The 27688-nt window shown below is 43.3% G+C and overlaps 1 protein-coding gene across 4 annotated transcripts in view; it reads left to right on the top strand.

Annotated features, from left to right (window-relative positions):
• Nucleotides 1-27688, top strand: part of CRTAC1 (cartilage acidic protein 1) — a 365203-nt gene that overhangs the window by 54878 nt on the left and 282637 nt on the right. For all 4 annotated transcript variants that reach the window (XM_075843067.1, XM_075843068.1, XM_075843069.1 and 1 more), the window contains exon 2: nt 4074-4273. In XM_075843067.1, the coding sequence (XP_075699182.1) occupies nt 4074-4273 (200 nt within the window). The remainder of the gene's footprint in view (nt 1-4073; nt 4274-27688) is intronic.

Here is a 27688-nt window from a genome sequence, read left to right as displayed (position 1 = left end):
ACTATGAAATTAATCAGCACTGAATTTTGGCCTTAAAAAATTTAATTTAATACGTTTTTTAAAGATAAAGTACTGTATTTACTGTAAAATTTTCATATTCTGGCATCCCTGGGGCCTTTGATGTGCCAGATTATGGGAAACTTTGTCATGTACATACAAGCACACACTGGTAAAATATAAAGTATCCCTCCCATACAGGTTCTAAAAAGATGATGATTTATTTTCTTTCTTTTCAAATCTCTATAATTTTTCAAGCATAAAGGTAGAATAATATTATCAAGTAGAATGGAGTATTTCACAGATGGCAGATGATTGTCAGAAAAAATATATCTCCATATTGTAATGCAAATTAACTAGAAGGAAAATAGAAATGATAAAAAGTGCAATAGAGAAAAACAACATAAGTATAAGATATATCAGTGTACTAAGGGATTATGTCTTACAAGAGGATAAGGAGGAAACTGTATGTAAATAGATGGAGATATGAAATAGACAGACAGACAGACAGACAGACATGTGATAGATAGAAGATAGATAGATAGATAGATAGATAGATAGATAGATAGATAGATAGATAGATAGATAGATAGATAGATAGATAGATAGATATGGATAGTTACAGTATATATTTTGAACCATGGGTATAACTATAACCATAAAGCATAGTGACGGCTCCTGCAGTTACTTTGCATTCGGTTTTTTCCTACTATTTTTATGACTATAGCCTATTGATAAATTTGATCGTTCACAGCGACAGACAGGCCTATAAACGACTTTATGAAGTTTCAATCTTCTGTAGATATCTAGTAAGTGCGAAGAACACTGGAAGGGGCCATGGTAACAGTAAGGAACATTAGAGATTCTGCGGAATACATTGTATAAAAGGAAAACACTTGAGGCCGGAATACTGTGATTATGTCCATTTGTGCTCCATATTTTCCCCTTTGATGGTTGATGTGTGCTCCACTTGAGTATAGCACTCCCTGTGTTGATTGCTGCTATATACTGGTTACTTCTGATGATAGCTGACAGTTATACCGCAAAAGAGCTGATATAGAAGAATTCAACATACAGGCTCTGAGATACAATAAAAAAAAAATCAGCAGAATAAGTAGTTCATGGTTTGCAACTGGTCAGTATTTTATCCACAATTACGGATCCATAATTGCGGATAAAGATTACGGTCGTGTGAATGAGACCTTAAAGAGATTCAGAAGTGTCAGGATTCTGAGTACACATAGGCTGGATTTCATGTGTATTCATTATCAGGACACTGTAGTAATGTTAGGGTTTGTGTATGAGGCTGCACATAGTGATATAACTATATCGCTAGTGCAGTGTAAATGAATGGAGAGGAGTGCATGATGCCGATTGGTCAGCGCCATGCACTCCTCTGTACAACGCCCACTTGGTCGAAAGTAAAAGTACGCCCACTTGGGCATTAAGAAAGCTCATTAGCATAAACCAAAATCGCTCCTAACGTTGTGAAAAAAGATCGTTTTTTAAAATAAAAAGCATTACTGTCACCTACATTACAGCGCCGATCTCCTTATGTAGAAGATAGGGCACTTATAATGTGGTGACAGAGTCTCTTTAAAGAGTAGGTACACCTTGCAACCACTTTTTATTGCTCCAGTGCAAATTAAAAATTGAGGCACATTTGCAAATGTTTTTGATTAAAAATCTCCTACCGTTTTACATATGCAACTCCTATTCAGACCAATATGTCTCCATGGAAACTGACTACAAACAACCCCTCTGTAGTCTGATCCTGCAGTCATGTGTTACTCCACTTCCTCTGTCCCCTCCTGCTGCTAACCTACAGACGCTCGAAGAGGGGGCAGATGTTAAAGAGTAACACGTGACTGCATATCATTATTTTATATGCAATTGAGCAATAAAAAAATTGATAGATGCAAATGTATACATACCCCTAACAGAGGTTTTAAACTTTCAATGGTTTTTAGAATTTCAGTCTGTCATGAAATAAAAAGGACTAGAGCCATAATATTGTCACATTTTATCATCCGTATTGGGGATGTAGTAATTGGACCAGTCCCCCACACCTGTGGTTCTGCTGATCCGAACTTAGATCTCTGTAGGGATCCTGGGGGAGGGAGGGGGGGGGTCTGGGTCGTGGAGACGTAGTGCGGGTGCAAAATAATAAACCCATAATAGACCCATATTGATCAGAGCTGTAGTTAGGCTTTCCTTTACCCGGGGCAAAAGTGTGCTGCCCTATCCATATGTCTAAATATCCTTGCCAAGGCAAAATGGCTTGTTGGCACCCTCCTGGCACCAACTGGAAAAGCTTGTGATAATTGTGTAACCATTGAATACATGGATGTGACCCAACTATTCCTACTTTAATATGGACCCCATACAGTATATCAAGGTGAATACATTATTAATGTAGAGTTTATTAATTTTTACCCTATAGGGGTCCATTTAAAATATGATTCCGACCCTTTGTGTAATTGCAATAATATATCTGCTTGTCCATAGAGTAAAAGCAATTTTACACGGGCCAATGATCAGACAAACATGTGTTCATATGAAGGCTCGTTCCCAATCATTGTTGTAATGACGGGGGTAGGGAAACGGACAAGTGAGCCCTAATCTATCCGCCACTCTGTCCCTGCCTACTTGCAACGACCCGCCCTAGGCGACGGGGTACAACTGGGCGGCGGTCCCTGCGCTCAGTAAGTGCACGAGACAAACAGACAAGGGAACACAAAGCAAAGGGAAAGGGGCAGTTGCCCACGGCAACACCGTGAGCAACAAGAGTGGTGAACGAGCCGAGTCAAACCAGGAGTGCACGAGGTACCAAACGCAGAGCAGGAGAGTAGTCAGAAAGCCAGGGTCAGTATGGAGCAGGATCAAATAGATAGAAGCTGTAGCTGGGCCAGGAAACCACACGAGAAGAATCACAAGCAAAGGAGGAACAGGAAAGGCAGGTATAAATAGACAGAGGGCGGGAGCTAGCTCCGTCTGGCCAGGCTGCGATAGGCTCTCCCACTCCTAAGCCTGCCATCCTGAGTGGTGGAAGATGGAGTCAGTCTCAGAGACATAGACTCAGGTGCAGACTGATTACCTATGGGAGTATCCACAGAAGTTGTGCCTGGCAGATCCTTTACAATTGCACTGTGTAAACAGGGCTACGGTCAGCCAATGAACGAGCAAATGCTGGTTCATCGGCTGACCGTATCATTTATGCAGCAGAAAATATTATCGTTGTCGGCAGCACGTCTCCGTGTGTAAACAGGGAGATGTGCTGCCGACATGATGGAAATGTATGGGGCCAAGCGATCATAGTAGCGAGCGCTCATGCCCATACATTACTGATCATAGCTCCTTGTGAAAGGAGCAAACGAGCGCCGTTAATTGGCGATAATTTTTACGGCCCAAATTGTCCGATGTAAAAGGACCCTAAGGCTGGGTCCAATAGCTGGATCTAGTCATTGCATACTTATTTAAGGCTACCAGCACCCATTGGGTAACTAGAATCGTAGCAGTCATAGCAGCTGCAAAGGGGCCCAGAGCCCAAAGGGTCCACTCAAGTTTTGGATTGTCGTATATTTTTGGGAAGGAAAACAAGTTGGCTGCTTTCTTCTAGCCAGGACTAAAATGTGGGTTCCTCTTTGTGAAGAAGATCTGATATATGACACTACTCTCCATTCTTTGCCCAAGTAAAATTATTTATACTACTGTTTATATTACTATAATTAAATTTAAACTAGGTGGTGAGGGTCCATTATTTACTTTGTTATGGGGCCCCATGAATTCCAGTTCCGCCCCTGTGGAGCAAAATTTAACATCAAAATTCAATCTTATAAATTTACAATTTTAAAATGTACAAAAATTCTCAAAAACATCAAGAAGTGACCGTAAAAGTGACTGTAATTTTATGTTATCATCACTTTTTATATCACTCTTGTGTGTGGTTGGAGTTGTAATTCTTGTGTCATACATTTGGTTCTATGTTTTCTTTGTCATGATTTTGAATATTGTTTACGAATGTTGTTTGACGTGGAAATTTGGTTTGATTGGAACATATGTTTTTTATTTTTAAGGTGTCAAAGATGATATTCCTTGTCTTGCTACTCTCCATTGTTCTCTGCTGCGGAGGAGCTCAACGTTCAGAGCCGATGTTCACAGCTGTCACCAGCACGGTACTACCACCAGACTATGAAAGTAACCCAACACAACTCAACTACGGGGTGGCCATTACTGATGTGGACAATGATGGAGACTTTGAAATTTTAGTTGCTGGGTAAGTCTTAACATATTGTGCTACTACACATGCTCAACAATACCTCACCTCAAAAACATCTCAAGAATCCGCCGTTTTCTTACGGAGGAAACAGCCAAAACTCTCATTGTTGCTCTGATTCACACTCGTCTTGACTACTGTAACTCATTACTAGTCGGTCTTCCCCTCACCAAACTCTCCCCTCTCCAATCTATCCTCAATGCAGCAGCCAGGCTCATCTTTATGACCAACCGCTACACCAACGCCTCTACCCTGTGCCAGTCACTGCACTGGTTGCCCATCCCCTTCCGAATAAAATTCAAACTTATTCCTCTCACCCACAAAGCTCTCCACAGTGCTACACCTCCTTACATCTCCTCCCTCATCTCTGTCTGCCACCCTACTCGGGCTCTATATTCTGCCAACGACCTTAGATTAAAATCCTCCATAATCCGAAGCTCCCACTCCCGTCTCCAAGATTTCTCTCGTGCTGCCTCCGTCCTCTGGAATGCGCTACCCCAGACAATCAGATTAATTCCCAATATCCACAGTTTTAAACGTGCCCTGAAAACACATCTATTTAGACAGGCCTATAACATTCCCTAATCTGACTCCTTTCCATGGCCCCCCTTTTAGATTAGTCATCAGAATAAGATTCCCTCACACTCCTTCTCTTCATGTCCGTCATACACGGATACTGACGGGTGACCGGCTCATGCAGCTTTATGTTACCACCGCATGTGTATAAAAATGGACGGACTATTGTACAGAACAAACACTGTTACACTTTGTGTCTCCTTTACTTCCGCATAGATTGTAAGCTCTTGCGAGCAGGGTCCTCACTCCTCAGGTTTGAATAGTAAATTAACTTTGTCACTATGTAATGTCTGATATTGTTTGTTTCATGTCCCCTCTAAATTGTAAAGTGCTGCGTAATATGTTGGCGCTATATAAATAAAGATTATTATTATTATACATAGACAACTCCTAATATAAGAACCGCTACAGTGACCCTTGGGAACCTGGCTGATTTTGCCAGAGGAAGCCATGGCCAGTCATGCATCAGATGAATGGTGGTCCATGTAATATATGAATGGTCCGACTCTGCCAGAGCCAATGCTCCGTAGCTTGACTCTGGCTCATAGAGGGGTCCAGAGCAGGAAAGTCCCCTCTATGATGTCTATTGGACCTATCAGAGCATATGAACAGGGATTGCCCTGATGGGACAACCCCTCTAATAACCAGAGAGTTCTGATCCTTAAAGTGGTTTTCTCTGGATTATTCATAGGATAGGCCATTAATAGCAGGTCAGTTAAGGTCTGACGCCCGGAAACCCCCCACCAATCAGCTGATTGAAGAGGCCTTCTCCATTGTTTACAGGCACAGCCCCATATATGTGATAGTGGCTGTGCCTGGCATTTTTAGCTCAGTCTCGTTCACATGAATAGGACTGAACAGTAGTGATCTGCAATACCAGCCACAGCCACTACAAACTCTATGGCGCTGTGCCTGGTTAACAATAAAAGTAGCATGGCGCTGGCCGGAGCATCGCAGCCCGTTCAATCAGTTGATCAGTGGGAGTGCCAGGAATGGTACCCCACCAATCTGATATTAATGGATCATTAATATTAAAGTCCCGAAAAGGCTTAAAATACTTTTTAAAAAAGTTTGTCCCAAGTTTGTCCCATCAATGCAACCCCTGTTCATATGCTTTATAAGATGTGGAGTTGTGGCTGCCGCAGGTCACACTGGTGACTTCTCCAGTAAAGTTTTCTAGATGACCAAACAGGCTAGAACATATTAAACAGGCTTTACTGGATGTGCAAAAATTGTTTCCCCAGGCATAGGCTGTGCTCATACCGTGCATTTTTGTCAGGTCTTGGCGAAAAACTGAGCGACATAAACAACGACATATAACCACAGCCTTAAAGGGGTTATCTGGGAATTTCTAAAAAAATTTCCTAGAACAAGTATCGCCATAAAATAATATACTATCCGATACTCACCCCTGGGGGGGGGGCATCTCAGGAGGTTCTCTATCCTTACAGGTGAGTTTCATATACGTTTCTATAGCCGTCGGATAATCCTAGTCCTTTTGATGCTGGATAAAAGGATCTTTACTGTATATATTTAGTATTTTTAGTTGTTTGTTTTGCACTTTTATTGTCATTCGTGTGTTTATTGTGACATAATGGGAGATGCACAGGTCGTGTGATGACACATCCAGGGTATTTTATGTGCCCCTTATTAAAGGTATAATGACAAGTGATCTCACACATGAGCAGGTTCATTAGATCTTATTTATAATCATACATTGCTGGTGGATATAGTCTTTATTTTCTACCCCCCCCCCCACCTTGCAGCCATAATTAACTGCTGCAATAAATTCAATGAGCTCCACTTTATAATTATATTATGTAACATTGGCTACACAGATGACAGCAATCCCGAGGAACGATGGATGGAGGACGCAAACGTGAAAGTAGAATGTCGTGTATGATGTGGAGGAGAGTCAAAATCATGACAAACATTTGAGACACCAATTACCCAGATAAAAATGAATATATTTACATAATTTGTAGCTTTAATTCATATATAAAATTCGATAATGTTTGCAGGGTAGGACTAAATTCTTGTTTCAGTCGTCCTCGATAACGAAAACTTTGCGGAAATTTCTATTGCATCTAGAACAAAAAAAAATTGAGCAATTTTATAAAAAAACACTTTACTAAAAATAATCTACAGACCTTATGCTGTTAATGTGTCTCCATGGTTACAGACTACAAACAGTAGTGTGTAGTCTGATCCTGCAGTCCTCTGTTACTCTCATCCATCTCCCTGTTCTACTGTCTGTTGGATTTAAAGAAGTAATACATGACTGCAGGATCAGGCTACACATGTGGTTTGTTTATAGCCTGCAACCATAGCTCCGCATAGGAGCTGTATACACAAAATGGTAGGAGTTTCTTTTTAAAAAAAAATTTTTTTCTTAAGACTATTTGCAAAGTTGTTTCGTTTGTTCTTCCTCCTAGAAATTTATGAATAAATCGACAACTGGGAGTTACCAGTCGGAAGGCGTGTCCCTACACAGACTAATACCTTATTCAGACGAGTATTGAAATTGTCCGTGTGACGGACGTTTTTTTTACTGCCATCACACGGCTGCATGTTTGTCTATGGGGCTGTTCACATGGCCATTGTTTTAAAAGAACCTTGTGAACGGCCCGTGAAAAAATTGGACATGTCTTATTTTTGTCCGGTTTTACGGATCCCTTATTACACTCAAGTCGGCAAATCGACCGTGAAAAACAATTTGACACACGCTCGTCTGAATGAGGCATAAAACTGTCCAATCAGGGCTGACATTATCAGACTGAGTCGGGACACGCCCCTTTGACTAGGAGAACACCCAGTTGTCAATTTTTTCTTACATTTCTAAGAGGAATAACAGAGGAATGGCACATTGCAGAGTTCTAAGAAATTATGTTCCAGAATTGTGATTTCATGGGGAATACAAGTATTTACTAAAATAGACTTGTCTGGAGAGGTGATAGCTCTTCTTTAGAGGTTACATCCAGAATGCATTGACTACTAGGTGGCAAGTGACAGCTGACATGTGAGGCTGGAAACATTTTTGCACTCAGTTATCTGAGGTCCTGACAGCACTACCACCTATACTGCCCTGATGGTGGTCCTGAACTTGATCCATTATTCTGTTAGCAAAAGAGAAGCTCATCCCCAACAGCTCCCCATATCTCAGCTTCCTGGACCTTTGTGGATTTTAAAATGGGGGTTAAAGAGATATTGTGTTTTATTGCATTTATTTGGAGTTATTCTTAAAAACCAAGTTGACTTAGGGATCTGGGACGCATCCAGTATTGAGTACATTCTGCAGGCAGTAAGATGTGATGCAGACAAGTCAGCTGTTTCCAGGACAAGCAAAGATTTAATGGGGAAAGTGACATGTGGCTGCCAATAATTTCGGTAGCTTGCATGCAGGCTGAACTTGTACAAAGCGGCAGTTCCCTGACAGCCCGAATCAATCACTTCTGCCTGTCACATGAATGGCAGGAGCCCAGCTACACAGATGGCACGGTTCTATGCATTGCAGCAAATACTGTATATCCTTTCAGATACATATTATCACCTCTGGGGATGGCTGGTTCAGCTCCAGGGCCTCGGCGCCTGTGGGTTCAGTTCAATGACTAAAGATTATTTCCTTCAACACCAAACATATCACCAGACCGCAGAACCTGGGTTCATTCCCTATCGCTGTGAGATAATCTTACGGACTGAATTTTTGTGTATGTATTACATTTATAATACAATGAGCTTAGAAGGTTCAGAGAACACATAGAAATGGGAAATATTGGATTTCACTCAGTGTATATATTTTCTGCAGTAAATCATCTATGTATTTCTCAACCTCAAAGAATCTGCCATTTCTTTGTCATGGAGTATATTAAACATCCATCGCCATGTTTATAACATTTCTCAATTTAAATCGACATAATTTTTTTTTAGAATTTTATGCTGATTTTGAGTTGTATCCTGATTTCTTCTCCATTCACATCCAAAGCTAAATATACATTTGTGCTGATGGTCCTTGGGATCTGTGTGTAGTTTATATGAGGGGCACCAGAGTGTTTAGGCATGCTGCTGTGTCACTTATTTTGAGATATATCTTAATTTCTCCTCCATACACATCCAAAGCTAAATTATATTTTGTGCTGGCTGTGCTTGGGATCTGTGTGTGGTTTATCTGAGGGGCACCAAAGTATTTAAGCCAGCTGCTGTGTGACTAATTTTGAGATAGATCCTGATTTGTTCTCCATTCACATCGAAAGCTAAACATACATTTCTGCTGGCTGTCCTTGGCACCTGTGTGGTTTATATATGAGGGGCACCACAATGTTTAAGCGGGCTGCTGTGCGACTGCAGAGGGTAGGGAGAAGAATGGATAAATAGACTGTGGAAAGAATAGGGTATCGGTCCTCCCGCTATGACCTGGGGGAGGGGGTTCAGATGCAAGCTTCTGGGCTGCAATGCACACTCTACTGATTTGTAGCATTTATCATACTGGTGTCTTCTTATGTGGCACAGGGGCTTTAGTTGTTTGTTTGTTTGTTTGTTTGTTTGTTTGTTTGTTTGTTTTTTCCAGTAGGGGTGTATCTATAAGGGGTCCCTGCCACATAAGAAGACACCAGTACTATAAATGACGCATAGTAGGTAGGGGACCCTGTTACAAATTGGGTCCCAGGAGCTTCAAATTCCACCTCTGCTACAAGGTAGTGTGCGGCTTACTACAGTCATGTGACCAAACAGCTGAATCTAATTGGCAGCTCACTGCACTCTGGTAACATTAAAATGGTAAATGCAGCTTTAGCAGTGAATGGAGAAGAAAACATAATGTGACAGACGTATGTGACAAGTTTTAATTCGTGCAATCTGTATGTTTACCTTCAATTCGACAATATTTCAAAAAATAAAAAAAAAATGACATATAGTATTTTAAATAAATGGTAAACTCTTCTCCTATTTTTAAATTACGCAAACTGATTGAAATAAAAAAACTAATTCTAAAATGCGGTGGCAGCTGATTATTGTAACCTATATCTGCCAGTTTGGGGCAGCTTTATAATTTCCTAGGACATATGTGCCGGCTTATATGGTAAATGATTTCTCTGATGTTAATTAGCGGATGTTCTCGTCTGTAAACAGCTGGAGCAGGAGGCTGAGGAAACTTCTCATTCCGTATCTAATACTGTACAATCCAACAATATTTCCCTCATTCCCAGGTGAGAGGAGCTGGCTTGGCTGCTGTTAAATATATTTCGACATGCTGCTTCTCCTGTGATAAGCATTTGTTGTAAATTTAAAGTGAGTCCACACGGGACAGAAATGCTGCAAATTTTATGTCCGTTTTTTTCCGGACGGAAAATCGGCAGCGGAATCTAGAAGCAGGCAAGTGGATGAGACTTTAAATCCACAGCATTTCAATTCATGTCGCGAAATGAGCAAGGATTTTGTTGTGGATTTTTTTTCAATTGACTTCAATGGGGAATCAAATCTAGTGTTGCGTTTTTTGCTGCAGATTACATGCGGATCCGCAACCGAACCTCAAGTGCAGATTTTGTTAAAAACCGTAAAAGCAGTATACTTACCTTTAACAATCCCCTGGCGCTCCCTGTTGTGAGGCTTCTCAGATTCCCCGCTGATCTCTGTTTAACGGTCTCCAGCGATGACCTGTCATTTTGACACGTGACCGCTGCAGCAAATCGCAGGCAACAGAGGTTACATATGTCGACACGTTATCAATAGAGCCAGGATGTGGCAACCGGACATGGGGATTACTATCAGATATTTATGGCATATCCTGATATGACATACTGTAAATGTTTATGGTGGGTATACCCCTTTAAGGACGCAGCCAATTTTATCCTTATGCACCAGTAAAAAAAAAAAACAGTTTTGCCTTATGCCTTATTGCATTCTTAAAACTATCTTTAAGGTTGACATTGATATATGAAGACTTGTTTTTTGCTGGTTAAGTTTTGGATAACGTGTACAGGAAAAACATGTACAGTCCCTGTGAGTGGTTCAAAGAACATCTTAAAATAAGTGAACTCTATTGGGCTAACTCCTCTAATTATTACCATAACGTTTTGGACAGTATAACCTGCTGAAGTCACAGAATTCCCCTCTGTAAGAAAATCGCACGGCAAATTGTGTTTTGGTTCATATGTAAAACATCAAGGTTTTACATAAGAGACTGGAGGAACATGGGCTTAAGAGTACAAATCTCTGAGTTGAGCAATTATGTGCAAATTCGAATCAGATTTCAATACCCAGAAGACATGAATTTGGATTTACTATATCTTTTTTTTTCTAAAATAGGCTTAGAAGGGGTTTCAATCCTATTAGAAATTGTGCGTGTAAAAAAAGAAAAACCAAATATATAACCTCAAAATGATTGCTTTCTAAGTCATTATAACATATAAAGTATAATGTAATATAATAAAATACTACATTATATTGCTAATAAAATAAAGATATTAAGCTTACAGAGGATATATCAGCTCTCCTGTGTGGTGTAGTATAGAGGATCTGTCAGCTCTCCTGTGTGGTGTAGTATAGAGGATCTATTGGTTCTCCTGTGTGGTGTAGTATAGAGGAGCTGTCAGCTCTCCTGTGTGGTGTAGTATAGAGGAGCTGTCAGCTCTCCTGTGTGGTGTAGTATAGAGGAGCTGTCAGCTCTCCTGTGTGGTGTAGTATAGAGGAGCTGTCAGCTCTCCTGTGTAGTGTAGTATAGAGGATCTGTCAGCTCTCCTGTGTGGTGTAGTATAGAGGAGCTGTCAGCACTCCTGTGTGGTGTAGTATAGAGGAGCTTTCAGCTCTCCTGTGTGGTGTAGTATAGCGGATCTGTCAGTTCTCCTGTGTGGTGTAGTATAGAGGATCTGTCAGATCTCCTGTGTGGTGTGGTGTAGTATAGAGGAGCTGTCAGTTCTCCTGTGTGGTGTAGTATAGAGGAGCTGTCAGTTCTCCTGTGTGGTGTAGTATAGAGGATCTGTCCGTTCTCCTGTGTGGTGTAGTATAGAGGAGCTGTCAGTTCTCCTGTGTGGTGTAGTATAGAGGATATGTCAGCTCTCCTGTGTGGTGTAGTATAGAGGAGTTCTCAGCTCTCCTGTGTGGTGTAGTATAGAGGATCTGTCAGTTCTCCTGTGTGGTGTAGTATAGAGGATCTGTCAGGTCTCCTGTGTGGTGTAGTATAGAGGATCTGTCGGCTCTCCTGTGTGGTGTAGTATAGAGGAGCTGCCAGCTCTCCTGTGTGGTGTGGTATAGAGGAGCTGTCAGCTCTCCTGTGTGGTGTAGTATAGAGGAGCTGTCAGCTCTCCTGTGTGGTGTAGTATAGAGGATCTGTCAGCTCTCCTGTGTGGTGTAGTATAGAGAATCTGTCAGCTCTCCTGTGTGGTGTAGTAAAGAGAAGCTGTCAGCTCTCCTGTGTGGTGTAGTATAGAGGAGCTGTCAGTTCTCCTGTGTGGTATAGTATAGAGGATCTGTCAGCTCTCCTGTGTGGTGTAGTATAGAGGAGCTCTCAGCTCTCCTGTGTGGTGTAGTGTAGAGGAGCTGTCAGTTCTCCTGTGTGGTATAGTATAGAGGATCTGTCAGCTCTCCTGTGTGGTGTAGTATAGAGGAGCTCTCAGCTCTCCTGTGTGGTGTAGTAAAGAGGAGCTGTCAGCTCTCCTGTGTGGTGTAGTATAGAGGATCTGTCGGCTCTCCTGTGTGGTATAGTATAGAGGATCTGTCAGCTCTCCTGTGTGGTGTAGTATAGAGGAGCTCTCAGCTCTCCTGTGTGGTGTAGTAAAGAGAATCTGTCAGCTCTCCTGTGTGGTGTAGTAAAGAGGAGCTGTCAGCTCTCCTGTGTGGTGTAGTATAGAGAATCTGTCAGCTCTCCTGTGTGGTGTAGTAAAGAGAAGCTGTCAGCTCTCCTGTGTGGTGTAGTATAGAGGAGCTGTCAGTTCTCCTGTGTGGTATAGTATAGAGGATCTGTCAGCTCTCCTGTGTGGTGTAGTATAGAGGAGCTCTCAGCTCTCCTGTGTGGTGTAGTGTAGAGGAGCTGTCAGTTCTCCTGTGTGGTATAGTATAGAGGATCTGTCAGCTCTCCTGTGTGGTGTAGTATAGAGGAGCTCTCAGCTCTCCTGTGTGGTGTAGTAAAGAGGAGATGTCAGCTCTCCTGTGTGGTGTAGTATAGAGGATCTGTCGGCTCTCCTGTGTGGTATAGTATAGAGGATCTGTCAGCTCTCCTGTGTGGTGTAGTATAGAGGAGCTCTCAGCTCTCCTGTGTGGTGTAGTAAAGAGAATCTGTCAGCTCTCCTGTGTGGTGTAGTAAAGAGGAGCTGTCAGCTCTCCTGTGTGGTGTAGTATAGAGGAGCTGTCAGTTCTCCTGTGTGGTATAGTATAGAGGATCTGTCAGCTCTCCTGTGTGGTGTAGTAAAGAGAAGCTGTCAGCTCTCCTGTGTGGTATAGTATAGAGGAGCTGTCAGTTCTCCTGTGTGGTATAGTATAGAGGATCTGTCAGCTCTCCTGTGTGGTGTAGTAAAGAGAAGCTGTCAGCTCTCCTGTGTGATGTAGTATAGAGGAGCTGTCAGTTCTCCTGTGTGGTATAGTATAGAGGATCTGTCAGCTCTCCTGTGTGGTGTAGTATAGAGGAGCTCTCAGCTCTCCTGTGTGGTGTAGTAAAGAGGAGCTGTCAGCTCTCCTGTGTGGTGTAGTAAAGAGGATCTGTCTGCTCTCCTGTGTGGTGTAGTATAGAGGATCTGTCAGCTCTCCCGTGTGGTGTGGTGTGGTGTAGTATAGAGGAGCTGTCGGCTCTCCTGTGTGGTGTAGTATAGAGGAGCTGTCAGCTCTCCTGTGTGGTGTAGTATAGAGGATCTGTCAGCTCTCCTGTGTGGTGTAGTATAGAACAGCTGTTAGCTCTCCTGTGTGGTGTAGTATAGAGGATCTGTCAGCTCTCCTGTGTGGTGTAATATAGAGGATCTGTCAGCTCTCCTGTGTGGTGTAGTATAGAGGATCTGTCAGCTATCCTGTGTGGTGTAGTATAGGGGAGCTGTCACCTCTTCTGTGTGGTGTAGTATGGAGGAGCTGTCAGTTCTCCTGTGTGGTGTAGTATAGAGGATCTGTCAGCTCTCCTGTGTGGTGTAGTATAGAGGAGCTGTCAGCTCTCCTGTGTGGTGTAGTATAGAGGATCTGTCGGCTCTCCTGTGTGGTATAGTATAGAGGATCTGTCAGCTCTCCTGTGTGGTGTAGTATAGAGGAGCTCTCAGCTCTCCTGTGTGGTGTAGTAAAGAGGATCTGTCTGCTCTCCTGTGTGGTGTAGTATAGAGGATCTGTCAGCTCTGCCGTGTGGTGTGGTGTGGTGTGGTGTAGTATAGAGGAGCTGTCGGCTCTCCTGTGTGGTGTAGTATAGAGGAGCTGTCAGCTCTCCTGTGTGGTGTAGTATAGTGGATCTGTCAGCTCTCCTGTGTGGTGTAGTATAGAAGAGCTGTTAGCTCTCCTGTGTGGTGTAGTATAGAGGATCTGTCAGCTCTCCTGTGTGGTGTAATATAGAGGATCTGTCAGCTCTCCTGTGTGGTGTAGTATAGAGGATCTGTCAGCTATCCTGTGTGGTGTAGTATAGGGGAGCTGTCACCTCTTCTGTGTGGTGTAGTATGGAGGAGCTGTCAGTTCTCCTGTGTGGTGTAGTATAGAGGATCTGTCAGCTCTCCTGTGTGGTGTAGTATAGAGGAGCTGTCAGCTCTCCTGTGCGGTGTAGTATAGAGGATCTGTCAGTTCTCCTGTGTGGTGTAGTATAGAGGAGCTGTCAGCTCTCCTGTGTGGTGTAGTACAGAGGATCTGTCAGTTCTCCTGTGGGGTGTAGTATAGGGGATCAGTCAGTTCTCTTGTGTGGTGTAGTATAGAGGAGCAGTCAGCTCTCCTGTGTGGTGTAGTATAGAGGATCTGTCAGCTCTCCTGTGTGGTGTAGTATAGAGGATCAGTCAGCTGTCCTGTGTGGTGTAGTATAGAGGAGCTGTCAGCTCTCCTGTGTGGTGTAGTATAGAGGATCTGTCAGCTCTCCTGTGGGGTGTAGTATATAGGATCTGTCAGCTCTCCGGTGTGGTGTAGTATAGAGGACCTGTCAGCTCTCCTGTGTGGTGTAGTATAGAGGATCTGTCAGTTGTCCTGTGGGGTGTAGTATAGAGGATCTGTCAGCTCTCATGTGTGGTGTAGTATAGAGGATCTGTCAGCTCTCCTGTGGGGTGTAGTATAGAGGAGCTGTCAGTTGTCCTGTGGGGTGTAGACCTGTTAGCTCCTCTGTCTGTTTTATTAAATAGCCCATGAAATAATTATCAAGCATTTTGTCTTATTGCCATTCTTATTCTTTAATGCATTAATAAATTGACAACTATGTGTCACCATTCCCTTTTGTTAAAGGGAAATGTCCCTACACACTGTTTCACGGTCCAATCAGTGCTGACAGTATCAGACTGTCAGAATAATAGACCTAGTCAATTTATTCACACATTACCAGGAGGAATAAGAGAGGAACATTGTGCCAATTTAAGTAAAGGGAAAATAACACACACCGTTCTACATGCTGTACCAATACAGAGATATCAATAGGGTAGAGACACAATAAGAGATTTTTAACCTGGTAGAGTTGTGCATATGCACAACTCCAAGAAAAGAATAAAAAAATCTGGTATGTTGGTCGACTGCTGCACGTGGTAAGGCTGGGGGGATACAAGAAACCACCATCCAACTTTGCTCGGCCGAAGAAGGATGAGATTTGGAGGACGTGAAGATCCTTCATTGGTATAGTACCTGCACGTTTCAGAGTCGGACAGATCTTTGAGTCGGACAGATCTTTTTGTCAGGTCTTCTTAAGTTTATACCTCCTGTAGTGTTGTTGTTGTTGGAGGTGGGTCCAGGTATATGCTGTTATTTTTGTAAAGCTCTTACCTGTTCGCTCTCCTGCTGGTCTTGGACGTAGTTCTGTGTTTTATAGCGGGATTGGCTACTACGGCTACTATACTTCTCCATTCCAGCCTCAGCAAGTACTTGACTATATCTGTGCTGTATCCTTTGGTTCTGCCCTCAACTAACTCCGTTACGAGACCTCTGTTCTGCTTAATTTCTTCTGCCTAGGTTCCACCAACTTCACGAAGTGAACCAATTGCCGGGTAACCACCTCATACCCACCAAGTCCTGGGGCTAGCAGAGTACCAAGACTCAAGCCAATGTCGCAGAAAAGGGAGGTGAAATGTGCAATTTGGTTTACACCTTTGAAATTGTTATATACAGTTAGGTCCAGAATTATTTGGACGGTGGCACAAGTTTTGGCATTTTAGCTGTTTACCAAAACATATTGAATATACATATATATAACCAAGGTGGTCTTAAAGTGCAGACTCTCAGCTTTAATTTGAGGGTATTCACATCCTAATTTGAGGAAGGGTTTAGGAATTACTGCTCTTTAATATGTAGCTGCATCTTTTTCAAGGGACCAAAGGTAATTGGACAATTATCTCAAAAGCTATTTAATGGGCTGCATGGGCTATTCCCACGTTAATCCATCATCAATTAAGAAGGTAAAAGGTCTGGAGTTAATTCCACGTGAGGCATTTGCAATTGGAAGCTGTTGCTGTGAACCCACAACATGAGGTCAAAGAAGCTCTCAATGCAAGTGAAACAGACGATCGTTAGACTGAAAAAAAATCAAGAAACCCATCAGAGAGATAGCACAAATGTTAGGAGTGGCCAAATTAACAGTTTGGAACATTCTTGAAAAAAAAAACGTGCACTGGTGATCTTGTGAAAGCCAAAAAGCCTGGACGTCCACGGAAGACAACAGTGGTGGATGATCGCAGAATCCTTTCCATGGTGAAGAAAAACCCCTTCACAACATCTACCCAAGTGAAGAACACTCACCTGGAAGTAGGTGTATCAGTATCTAAGTCTACCATAAAGACAAGACTTCATGAGAGCAAATACAGAGGGTTTACCACAAGGTGCAAATCCTTAATCAGCCTCAAAAATAGAAAGGCCAGATTAGACTTTGCCAAACAACATGTAAATAAGCCGCCCAGTTCGGGAACAGCATGAAACTAAGATCAACCTGGACCAGAATGATGGGAGGAAGAAAGTATGGAGAAGGCTTGGAACGGCTCATGATCCAAAGCACACCACATCCTCTGTAACACATGGTGGGGGCAGTGTGATGGCATGGTGGGGGCAGTGTGATGGCATGGTGGGGGCAGTGTGATGGCATGGTGGAGGCAGTGTGATGGCATGGTGGGGGCAGTGTGATAGCATGGTGGAGGCAGTGTGATGGCATGGTGGGGGCAGTGTGATGGCATGGTGAGGGCAGTGTGATGGCATGGTGGGGGCAGTGTGATGGCATGGTGGGGGCAGTGTGATGGCATGGTGGGGGCAGTGTGATGGCATGGTGGGGGCAGTGTGATGGCATCGTGGGGGCAGTGTGATGGCATGGTGGAGGCAGTGTGATGGCATGGTGGAGGCAGTGTGATGGCATGGTGGGGGCAGTGTGATGGCATGGTGGGGGCAGTGTGATGGCATCGTGGGGGCAGTGTGATGGCATGGTGGAGGCAGTGTGATGGCATGGTGGAGGCAGTGTGATGGCATGGTGGGGGCAGTGTGATGGCATGGTGGGGGCAGTGTGATGGCATGGGCATGCATGGCCGCCAAAGGCACTGGGTCACTAGTGTTTATTGATGATGTGACTGAAGACAGAAGCAGCCGGATGAATTGTGAAGTGTTCAGGTATTTACTTTCTGCTCAGATACAACCACATGCAGCAGGTTGATTGGACGTCGCTTCCCAGGACAGATGGACAATGACCCAAAACATACTGCGAAATCAACCCAGGAGTTTATAAGGCAAAGAAGTGAAATATTCTGTAATGGCCGAGTCAATCACCAGCTCTCAACCCAATCGAGCATTTCACTGGCTTAAGACAAAACTTAAGGCAGAAAGACCCACAAACAAGCAACAATTGGAGACTGCGGCAGTAAAGGCCGGGCAAAGCCTCACAAAGGAGGAAACCCAGCGTGTGGTGATGTCCATGGGTTCCAGACTTCAGGCCGTCATTGCCTGCAAAGGATTCTCTACAAAGTATTAAAAAAAAAAAACATTTTATTTATGGAAATTATAATTTGTCCAATTACTTTTGAGCCCCTGAAATGAGGCGGCCGTGTAGAAAATTGTTGGCAATTCCTTAACGTTTCACAGGATATTTTTTGTTCAACCACTTGAATTAAACCTAAAAGTCTAAGCTTCAATTGCATCTCAGTTGTTTCATTTCAAACCCAATGTGGTGGCAGCGGAGCCCAAATCATGAAGATTGTGTCACTGTGCAAATAATTCTGGACCTAACTGTATATATATGACACGCAGGATCCACCTGTTAAGAACTTAGATGTGATGGATAGCAGTTCTATCCTGCATGTGGACCCGTTGACAATGAACCCGTCAGTCCCACGGACCTGACGTGTACAGGATTCAGTGCAAGATACAACTGCTCTATATACAGGATACAAAGAAGCTGTATCTCAAAAAGTAAAAATAATTTTTAATAAAAAGTATTTTGAAAGTTGCACCAATCACACTAAAAATAAATTTTTCTGAAAAGAAAAAACAATTTCAAAGGTGTCCATAGCCTTTAATTATTTTCATCACGGAACCAGGCTCCTTACAGTTTCATGCCATGTTCTTGTCGGGGTTGGTAGGACCCAGTTACATGTCTGACATGGATTTTTAGTGTGCGGCTTCTTCTCTAAAGAGCCGTCGAAGTTTACGATTATGATATTTACATAAACATAAAATGCTAGAAGCGGGTGTTAAAGGTGGAGATAACTCAAGTTTCATTGTCATTCCTGCAAGAGCAAGCATCTGGCACAATGAATATAAAAATATGCACAAGCTAGAAATCAACCTGAGTGCCTTGTAGGAAACTGTTTTTCATAAAGATTTAAAATTCCACTACAGACATTCATTCAATGGGTATTTTATTGGTAGGGCTCATTGTGTTATGATTTTCAGACAGGTTATACTTCACCTTCCCTAATGTACGGCCAGACTGCGGGGTTTGGGTGAACAGGCAACTGTGCCATCTTTAGGGTATGTTCACACGAGCACATTACGTCCGTAATTGACGGACGTATTTCGGCCGCAAGTTCCGGACCGAACACAGTGCAGGGAGCCAGGCTCCTAGCATCATAGTTATGTACGACGCTAGGAGTCCCTGCCTCGCTGCCGGACAACTGTCCCGTACTGTAATCATGTTTTCGGTCCGGTACTTGCGGCCGAAATACGTCCGTCAATTATGGACGTAATGACCTCGTGTGAACATACCCTCAGGATCTTTTACAAGTGACTCTTCACCTGTTGCAAAGCCACAACTCTCAGCATGCCCTTATGGCCTGTGGTTGTCAGGGACAGATGAGAGTGGTAGTTTTGCAACAGGTTGAGGAACTTGACTGTAAGGGTAAGGCCACACAGAGCGGCCCTGACACGGTCGCGAAGCGGCCTACAATCGTGCCGGCACCATGTTCTCCGCGGCTGTCAAATACCCTGTTAATGGCCGCGCGTTATTGCAGGTAAAACGGCCCTTTACCTCCAAAATCATGCAGCCATAAAGGGTGTATTAATTAATGGCCTCACGATTATGCAGATAAAGGGATGTTTTACCCGCATTAACGCGCGGCCATTAGCAGGGTATTTGACAGCCACGCCGAATATGGTGCCGGCGCGGTTGTTGGCCGCGTCGCGACTGTCTTAGGGCCGCTCCGTGTGGCCTTACCCTAAGCTTGTATAATATTGGCACCGGTGTGTTTATAGTTAGTTTCAGGCACTTGCATTTGATCACAAACTAAGCTCCCCTAACCACACAATGTACCCCCGTTTTAAGTTATTTAAGAAGAATTCAGTAAGATTAAGTAGCAAAAATGTACGAATGAAAGCAAAGCTGTAAAAATAAAAAAGAATTAAATTATATTATTTCCCCCAGTATGATCAGATCTATGTTCTAGTCTATAAAAATTAGATATTCTACCTCATTTCTAGTCTTTCAGGCCAATGGCTCTATGGTCTTGACTCTAAATGAGTGACAACAACTTTCTGAACCAGAAATTTGGTCAAAACAGTTGTCACATTTTCCTCTGCCAAGAGCTCTTGGCAACTTATACAAAGTGCGTTACTCAGCAGGGGGCAGTAATGAGCACAGGAGGAAGCTCCTCTGAGGATGAAAAGTGGCATGATTTACCAAACTTTAGTCTTTATCATTTAATGTAGGAAGGTTTTTGTTTTTTTAAACTCAGTTTATTGAAGGAGACATATAAACACATCGACACAGTAAACAGCAGGACCCCCGCACAGCGGACATGTCCATATTTTATGCATATACAATACTATTCATTATTACTGTGAAATGTTTAACAAAAGTCATAACACTCCTATAAAATAAAAGAACCACATAAACAATAAAAAAAAGGAAAGAAAATATGTCTCTTTTATCAAATTCTTGCCAGCTACATTTCCGTACCAGTATATTGTGCGTTTTTCCCAAAATAAGCCAGTAATGCAGCAGAGATATAGGATACCACCCTCTACCATGACAACCAATCAGCTGTCCACCATTCCATCTAGATCATGATAAGTCATGAATGCTCATGTGCATAAACCTCTAATAGCCACCGCTAACTCCGGCCCTGAGTAGGACGTAAGATCTGAATTGCACCAGCTATCCCAGATCCAATTAAATTTTTCAGGTCGTTTTCTATGAAGATACATTATACGCTCAAAAGGTATAGTCGCGTTTACCAGTTGTATCCACATATCTTTGGTTGGTGGGCGAACATTCATCCACCTGAGAGCTATTGTTTTACGAGCCATAAACAAGGTCTCCCGAATACATATGCGAAGGTGTGGCGAAATCAGATCTTCCTCCATCAGCCCGAATACGCAGACCCCCGGCTCTACCAGTACAGGGATCGACAGCACCCTAGCAAGCAGGGCAGTAACTTCTGTCCAGAAGTGGCGAATGTCTGGACAATCCCATATCATATGCTGAAAATCGGCAGGGCTATAAAAGCATCTATGACAATGGGGAGAGGGCCTTCTACCCATTTTGTATAAACGAATTGGTGTGAGGTAACTTTGGTGAATTATATATAGTTGTATAAGTTTGTTATTAATGGCAGGGGATACGAATCTATGTGATTCCAAAAGGCTAGCTCTGGCCTCCTCATCCAGGGATGGAATTAGCTCCCGCCACTTGTCCAGCGCCGGTAAGGCTGCCCTGCTTGCTTTGGCATGTATGAGATAAGAGTATATCGAGGAGATCAGTCCACCCGGTCCCTGGGATCGTACAATGCCTATTAGGGGATATGAGGAGATTTCTATGTCCCTACCTCTAAACTGGGCCTGTAAGGAATGTCTTAATTGCAAAAATTTGTAAAATGCCTGTCTCGGAACCTGATACGTCTCTTCCATCTGGGTAAAAGAAAATAATGAATTATTATCAAACACATCCCCAACAATGTTAATGCCTATATTAGACCAAAATCCCGCATCCTGTGATGTACTCAACTGGTCCATCATGTCATTATGCCACAAGGGGGTCTCTGCCATTATCCGGCCATCCCATGAGAGCTGCCTCGCAACTGCCCAGGCCTTTTTTGCCACTCTGTGAATTGGTAAGGCATTGCTGCCAAGCGGTATTAAAGGTTCCAGTGTTGACCACAGTTTCCTTGATCCTAGATAATTTGCCAGACAGCTCTCCAATCCCACCGGTTCCTCATATGACACCCAGGCTCCCAAGTATTTAAGTTGGCCAGCTAGGTAGTATACATATAGGTCCGTGAGAGCCATGCCTGCCAGGTCTTTAGGCCGTTGTAATTTGGCTAATTGCAGCTTAGACCTAGAGGACCCCCAAATAAACCTTCTGAACATAGAGTCCATTTCTTTAAAGAATGTCATGGGAATGGGGACAAATATATGCTGTAGTACATATAAGCACTTAGGTTGAACCACCATCTTAATAAGGTTAATTCGGCCCGCCACCGAGATAGGTAGAGCCGACCAGATTTTGAATTTATCTTTGAAGATTGTAAGCAAAGGGTCTACATTCAACTTCAGCATGTCATTGTCTGATCTAGCTATCTGGATCCCCAAATATTTAAATTGAGATACCACTTGCAACCCGCTAACCTTCTGGGCCATCTCCGAGTTCCGACGCGGAGAGAGGTACATCAGACAAGATTTGCCCCAGTTAATACGTAAGCCAGAAAAATCCCCAAATAGATCAATAATCGTCATTGCTCTGTGTAACGACTTCTCCGGGTACGACATATATAACAGCATATCGTCTGCATATAAGGCAATCCGTTCCTCCCCCTTGTATAGGCAAGTTCCCCGAAATATCTCATCCTGTCGTATCAAAATTGCAAGGGGTTCTATGGCAAGAGCAAACAATAAAGGAGATATTGGGCATCCCTGCCTGGTTCCCCTTTCCAAGGTGAAGTATGAAGACAACTGCCCATTCAGGGATATGGCCGCCCTGGGATGTAAATATAGAAGACTTATCCATTGTATAAAGACTGGTCCTAGCCCAAATTTTTGGAGAGTGTGCAATAAGTATGGCCATTCAATTGAGTCAAAGGCCTTGGCCGCATCCAAGGAGGCCAAGGCCCAGTCCTGCTTTTGTCGCATGGCTATCTGGGACACTATTTGGGTCCTACGTAAATTGTCTGACGTACTTCTCCCTTTAATAAACCCCGTTTGATCCGGACCTATGATAGATGGCATAATATCGTTCAACCTATTGGCCAACACCTTTGTCAATATTTTATAATCCACGTTAAGAAGTGCTATAGGCCTATATGATGAACAGTCTAGGGGATCTTTATCTGGCTTTAAGATGACCACTATGGTTGCATCAGAGAATGAGTCCGGTAGGGCCCCCGCATCTAGAGATGCATGATACGTTTTAAGCAGCTCAGGGGCTAACTGATCTTGATATTTCACATATACTTCTAGTGGGATACCATCCGGTCCCGAGGCCTTCCCCTTGGGCATGGATGATATTGCTTCCACTATCTCCTCCATAGTAATAGGGCTATCCAGATACCGTCTTTGGTCAGATGTTATTTTAGGACAGTTGACTTGTTCACAGTAGTCATACAACTCCTCCTTTGTTCTATGAGATCTAGAGACATACAAATCTTTGTAAAAGGTATGAAACTCCATTAATATATCAGTTGTGGAAGTCAGAACCGTGCCCTCTCTAGTTTTGATTTTCAGTATGGCCGGTGACGCATTATTCTGGTGGATAATATGTGCAAGCATGCTACTAGATTGGTTACCCTGTTCAAAATTCTTCTGGTTATTAAAAAACATTCTGCGCTTGCTTTTTTCAGTAAGATATAAAAGATACTGTCTACCCGCCTGCAGCCATGTCAGTCTATTAACCTCTGAAGGATCAGAAATGTAAGTAGCTTCTAACCGTGTACAGGACTCAGCTAATTCCTTCTCTTTTTTTACCGACTCTCGCTTTATATATGAGATGGTAGATTGGAGGCACCCCCTGAGGTATGCTTTTTGTGCATCCCAATAAGCTGAGTGGTTAGGTGTTAACGAGTTCTCCTCTACATAGATCTGTAACTGATCCGGTATACGGTCCTGGTGGGTAAACTGTGTTAGCCAAAAGGAATGTATCTTCCTACTCAGCGATCTTGTCCCCCTCTGGGCCACCTTCAGACGCACCACAATAGGAGAGTGGTCTGAGAACGAGCGCGGTAGATGCTCTGCAGACTGCAAGGCCAAGCAGGTCTGCCCATTCCCACAAATATAATCTATGCGAGACATCAAATTCTTACCAGGGGTAAAGCAAGTAAATTCCCGGACCCCGGGCCACATGTGTCTCCAGAGGTCATGCCACCCAACTTCCTCCAAGAACAATGCTAATGGCGTCGGCCTGCTACCCATCAAGGGATCCGGGGCAGCGTCACCTCTGAACTTGTCCAGAACAGGAACGGCTAAAGAATTAAAGTCACCCATACAAATAAGTGTGGCCGAGGGATAGGCTGCTGCAAAGCCCGCTGCTTCGTATAAAACAGCTAAGGCCTGAGTAGGGGGGATATATACACACATTATTACATAAGGCTGACATTCAATCCACGCATGTATAAAAATGTATCGGCCCTCCGGATCTTTTTTAATTACTCCAGGTTCCCACCTGAGGGACCTATGAACTAGTAGGGAGACTCCTCTGGAATAGTTGGAATATGTGGCATGTGCCGCCCATTGTATCCATGACCTCCTAAGAAAGCGAACCGTATCTGGTATTAAATGCGTCTCCTGTAAACATGTCAACTGTGCTCCGCTTGCCCGGATTTGGGAAAATACTTGGGTTCGCTTGCTTGGGGTACCCAATCCCCTAACATTCCAGGATAGTACATTCAGGACTACCATTCACTGGCAGATATATGACAAAGAGCTCAAAAGAAAAGAAAAGGAAAAGAAAAAACAAAACAGAACTTACTAACACAGTAAACTGAAGAGCCTCCTCAGAATCTGATATGAGCTAGTCAGATCCTACTAAGAAGATTTTCACGGGGGTAGTCTGTGAAGAACGATCTACCTATCACAGACTATTGCCCCGCCCAGTCAGCGTCTCCCAGGCTGTATCGGACAATTTTGTACCTCAATATAAAGATATACCTGTACTTGCAGACATTAATTATATAGAATCTCTCCCTCCCCCTCTAATATTTTGTGTATTACCCGCCATGTACATTAAATTTTCACCAGAAGACTCTTCCCTATACAGTTATCAATTGCTTCATTCCGCACGAGCATGTGCCCATACCTAAAATATACAGCAGGGGGGGACTATGTGCTTATTTGGAACATGTTTAGAACTACTAGGTGTTTTACACAATGGAGCACCTCTAAATATACATATATAAGAATAAATCATTCTGGTCTGAAAAACGGTACTCAGCCTAGCAGTCCATCTTTTCTTATTCTTGGCAGGATCCATGCCCTGCTTCGCAGCAGGTGGTGTTATGGTAAACTTCTTGGCACCGTGATCTTGCGGCTATTCAGCCAGTCTTCGGCCTCCGCCGGCGTATTAAAGAAGAGAGACCTGTCCTGATAAACGACCCGCAGTCTAGCAGGAAAAACCATTGAATATGGAATCTGGAGATCTCTCAGGCGCTTTTTAATCCCCACAAACGTGGCACGTGCTTTCTGAAGTACAGCAGAGAAATCCGGAAAGAGCATTATGGATGCCGTGTTGTAGGTGATGTGGCCTTTTTGGCGCGCGGCTCTCAAGATGGCATCTCTATCTTTACTGCTTAGCAGTTTAACCAGCATGGGTCTCGGTGCAGTCCCTGGGGGAGGGGGGCGAGAGGGGACTCGATGTGCTCTCTCAACAGCATATGCCACAGATAATTTAGCATCCGGCAAAGTATCCTTAATCCACTGCTCCATGAATGTGCTGGGGTCCGATCCTTCAGCTCGCTCCGGTAGCCCCAAAACCCGTACGTTGTTCCGCCTTAAGCGGTTTTCAAGATCATCGGATCTTTGTGACCACATTTCTGCTGCCCTTTCCAGGGCCCCGATCTGTCGAGCCACAGGTGCAGCGTCGTCCTCAATCTGTGATATCCGAGTTTCCGTGTCTTTCACTCTGTCTCGGAGGTTATGTATATCCTGGCGTATCAAGCCAATATCAATTTTAACTTCCTCTATTCTGGTGGTCAGTGAGGTAGTTGACTCCCTTATAGCTGATAAAAGCTCAGCAGTGACTTCTTTCAGCGTTGGCTCCTTCTCCCCCTCCCCCTCACCTTCACACTGTTCTTGCCGCGCCTCAGGAATCTCGGCGCCATGCTGACCTCCCGGCCTTGCAAACTCCCGGAGCTTGTCCGCTGCAGTCGAGTTTCGGGTTTTACTCATGGTGAGTGCTCCTCTGTTCCTCCGTCTTGTGTACCTAGTCCAGGAAATCTTTGCGGCAGTATTATGTCAGGATTATGAGTGGAGACGCTGAGATATGGACGGAGCTCCTACTGCATGCGACTGCTCGTGGCGATAGCTAGCCACGCCCCCAATGTAGGAAGGTTTATTATACAATTAATGTTAATACCAGTCATGACTGAAATTTTTCTTCAAAGTGCTAGTCTGCTTTGGACAATCCATTTTTTATAGAATCCCTAAGGATAAGCCAATCACAGGGTTTGTGGCTGCAAGAAACCCCAGTGATCATCTGTGATCTGTGCGGGAAACCATCAGCTAGTGTTGATTTCCCCTGCAGCTCCAATTAGACTTGCCCATCCATCAGATATAAAATGTGCATGGAAAGTTACCTCAATATTGCAGGAAGTCAAAATAACCTTTAATACATACCCCTAAAATCAGATGTATAGACTCACAGGACAAACAGAAAAAATAAACGCTATGTGGAGACCTCCAGTGTACAATAACTGCAAGAGCCCCTAAAAAATCCACCAACCGTAAAACAATAGTATGCACAGCAATGAGATAAGATGCATATGAAATCTACTAATATCAGCACACCATGAGTTAATGTCTACTCAAAAATGGGGGGATCTTACCAGAATCAACGTTGGCTGTCTGTGCTCGAAGCGTATAGATGGAGAAAACGCAGACGCTAGGCCAGCGTTGGTCTGTGGAAAGAGAAGACAATGGTAGCCATCCCTATATCACCCAATGACTGACAGAACAACAGGGCAGATATTCAGACCTGTTTATCTGACCCTAAACAGAAAAGTGGCCCTTGGGAGCCCTCACCCTATACTACACACACCCTACATATATTTATGCATTATCCCAACGCGTTTCATCCCTCATGGGACCTCATCAGGGGATTTCGAAAAATTGCTAGAAGAATTAGTGAAGATTTTAGATATATAAAAATTTAAAAAAGAAAGTTTCTGAGGAGTTCATGCAAAAAATCCAGCACTTCAAATGGGTTCCACACCGACAGTTTTAGGAACAGTTTGGAATCCATTTGAAGTGTTGTATTTTTTGCATGAACTCCTCAGAAACTTTAGTTATATATCTAAAATCTCCACAAATTCTTCTAGCAATTTTTTTGAAATCCCCTGATGAGTCCCGTGAGGGATGAAACGCGTATATATGTAGGGTTTGTGTAGTATAGGGTGAGGGCCCCCAAGGGCCACTTTCATGTTTAGGGTCAGATAAACAGGTGTGAATATCTGCCCTGTCGTTCTCTCAGTCATAGGGGAAGATAGGTATGGCTACGATTGTCTTCTCTTTCCACAGACAAACGCTGGCCTAGCGTCTGCAACCCCCTGCAGCTCCACCACAGGAAAAATCATGCATTACACTGTTCCCTTTGAAATTAAAATGTTGTCCGTGTAACACATGGATGTGCCGGGTCCTCCAAAGTGAGAGACACACTTTATAGCCACTCTCCTCTCTGATTAATAGGGATATTTAAAAAAATGAAGGGATCAAGGGAAAAAATATAAATTATGCCATTGACTACACTCAATAATAAAATAAAACCTAGTATTAATAATGAGTCAGATATCAATACTATACAAAACACTTCAACGCCATGAATGGAAATACACTCGCAGTCCTTGTTTGTGAAGGAGAATTTTTCCTACCTGTTTGAAAGGACAAACAACAATCCGGATCGATCAATATATATAAATATTATACAGCTGAACTTCCATTTATAAACCTATTCCCACTGCACCGGCTCAGATTGTAGAGAAAAAGAGACTATATTTAATACTTGTAGAACGTCAATGACTGGAGACATTCTCCATTGCGACCAATGAGCCGTGAGCTGGATCCTCCAGAGGTCATGTTTGGTCACGTGGTCTATTT

Source organism: Rhinoderma darwinii, chromosome 11 (genome assembly GCF_050947455.1).
Source record: "Rhinoderma darwinii isolate aRhiDar2 chromosome 11, aRhiDar2.hap1, whole genome shotgun sequence".
In the NCBI taxonomy this organism is placed as follows: domain Eukaryota; kingdom Metazoa; phylum Chordata; class Amphibia; order Anura; family Rhinodermatidae; genus Rhinoderma; species Rhinoderma darwinii.
The sequence above is the reverse complement of the archived record's forward strand: the minus strand, read 5'-3'. Positions and strand labels throughout refer to the sequence as shown.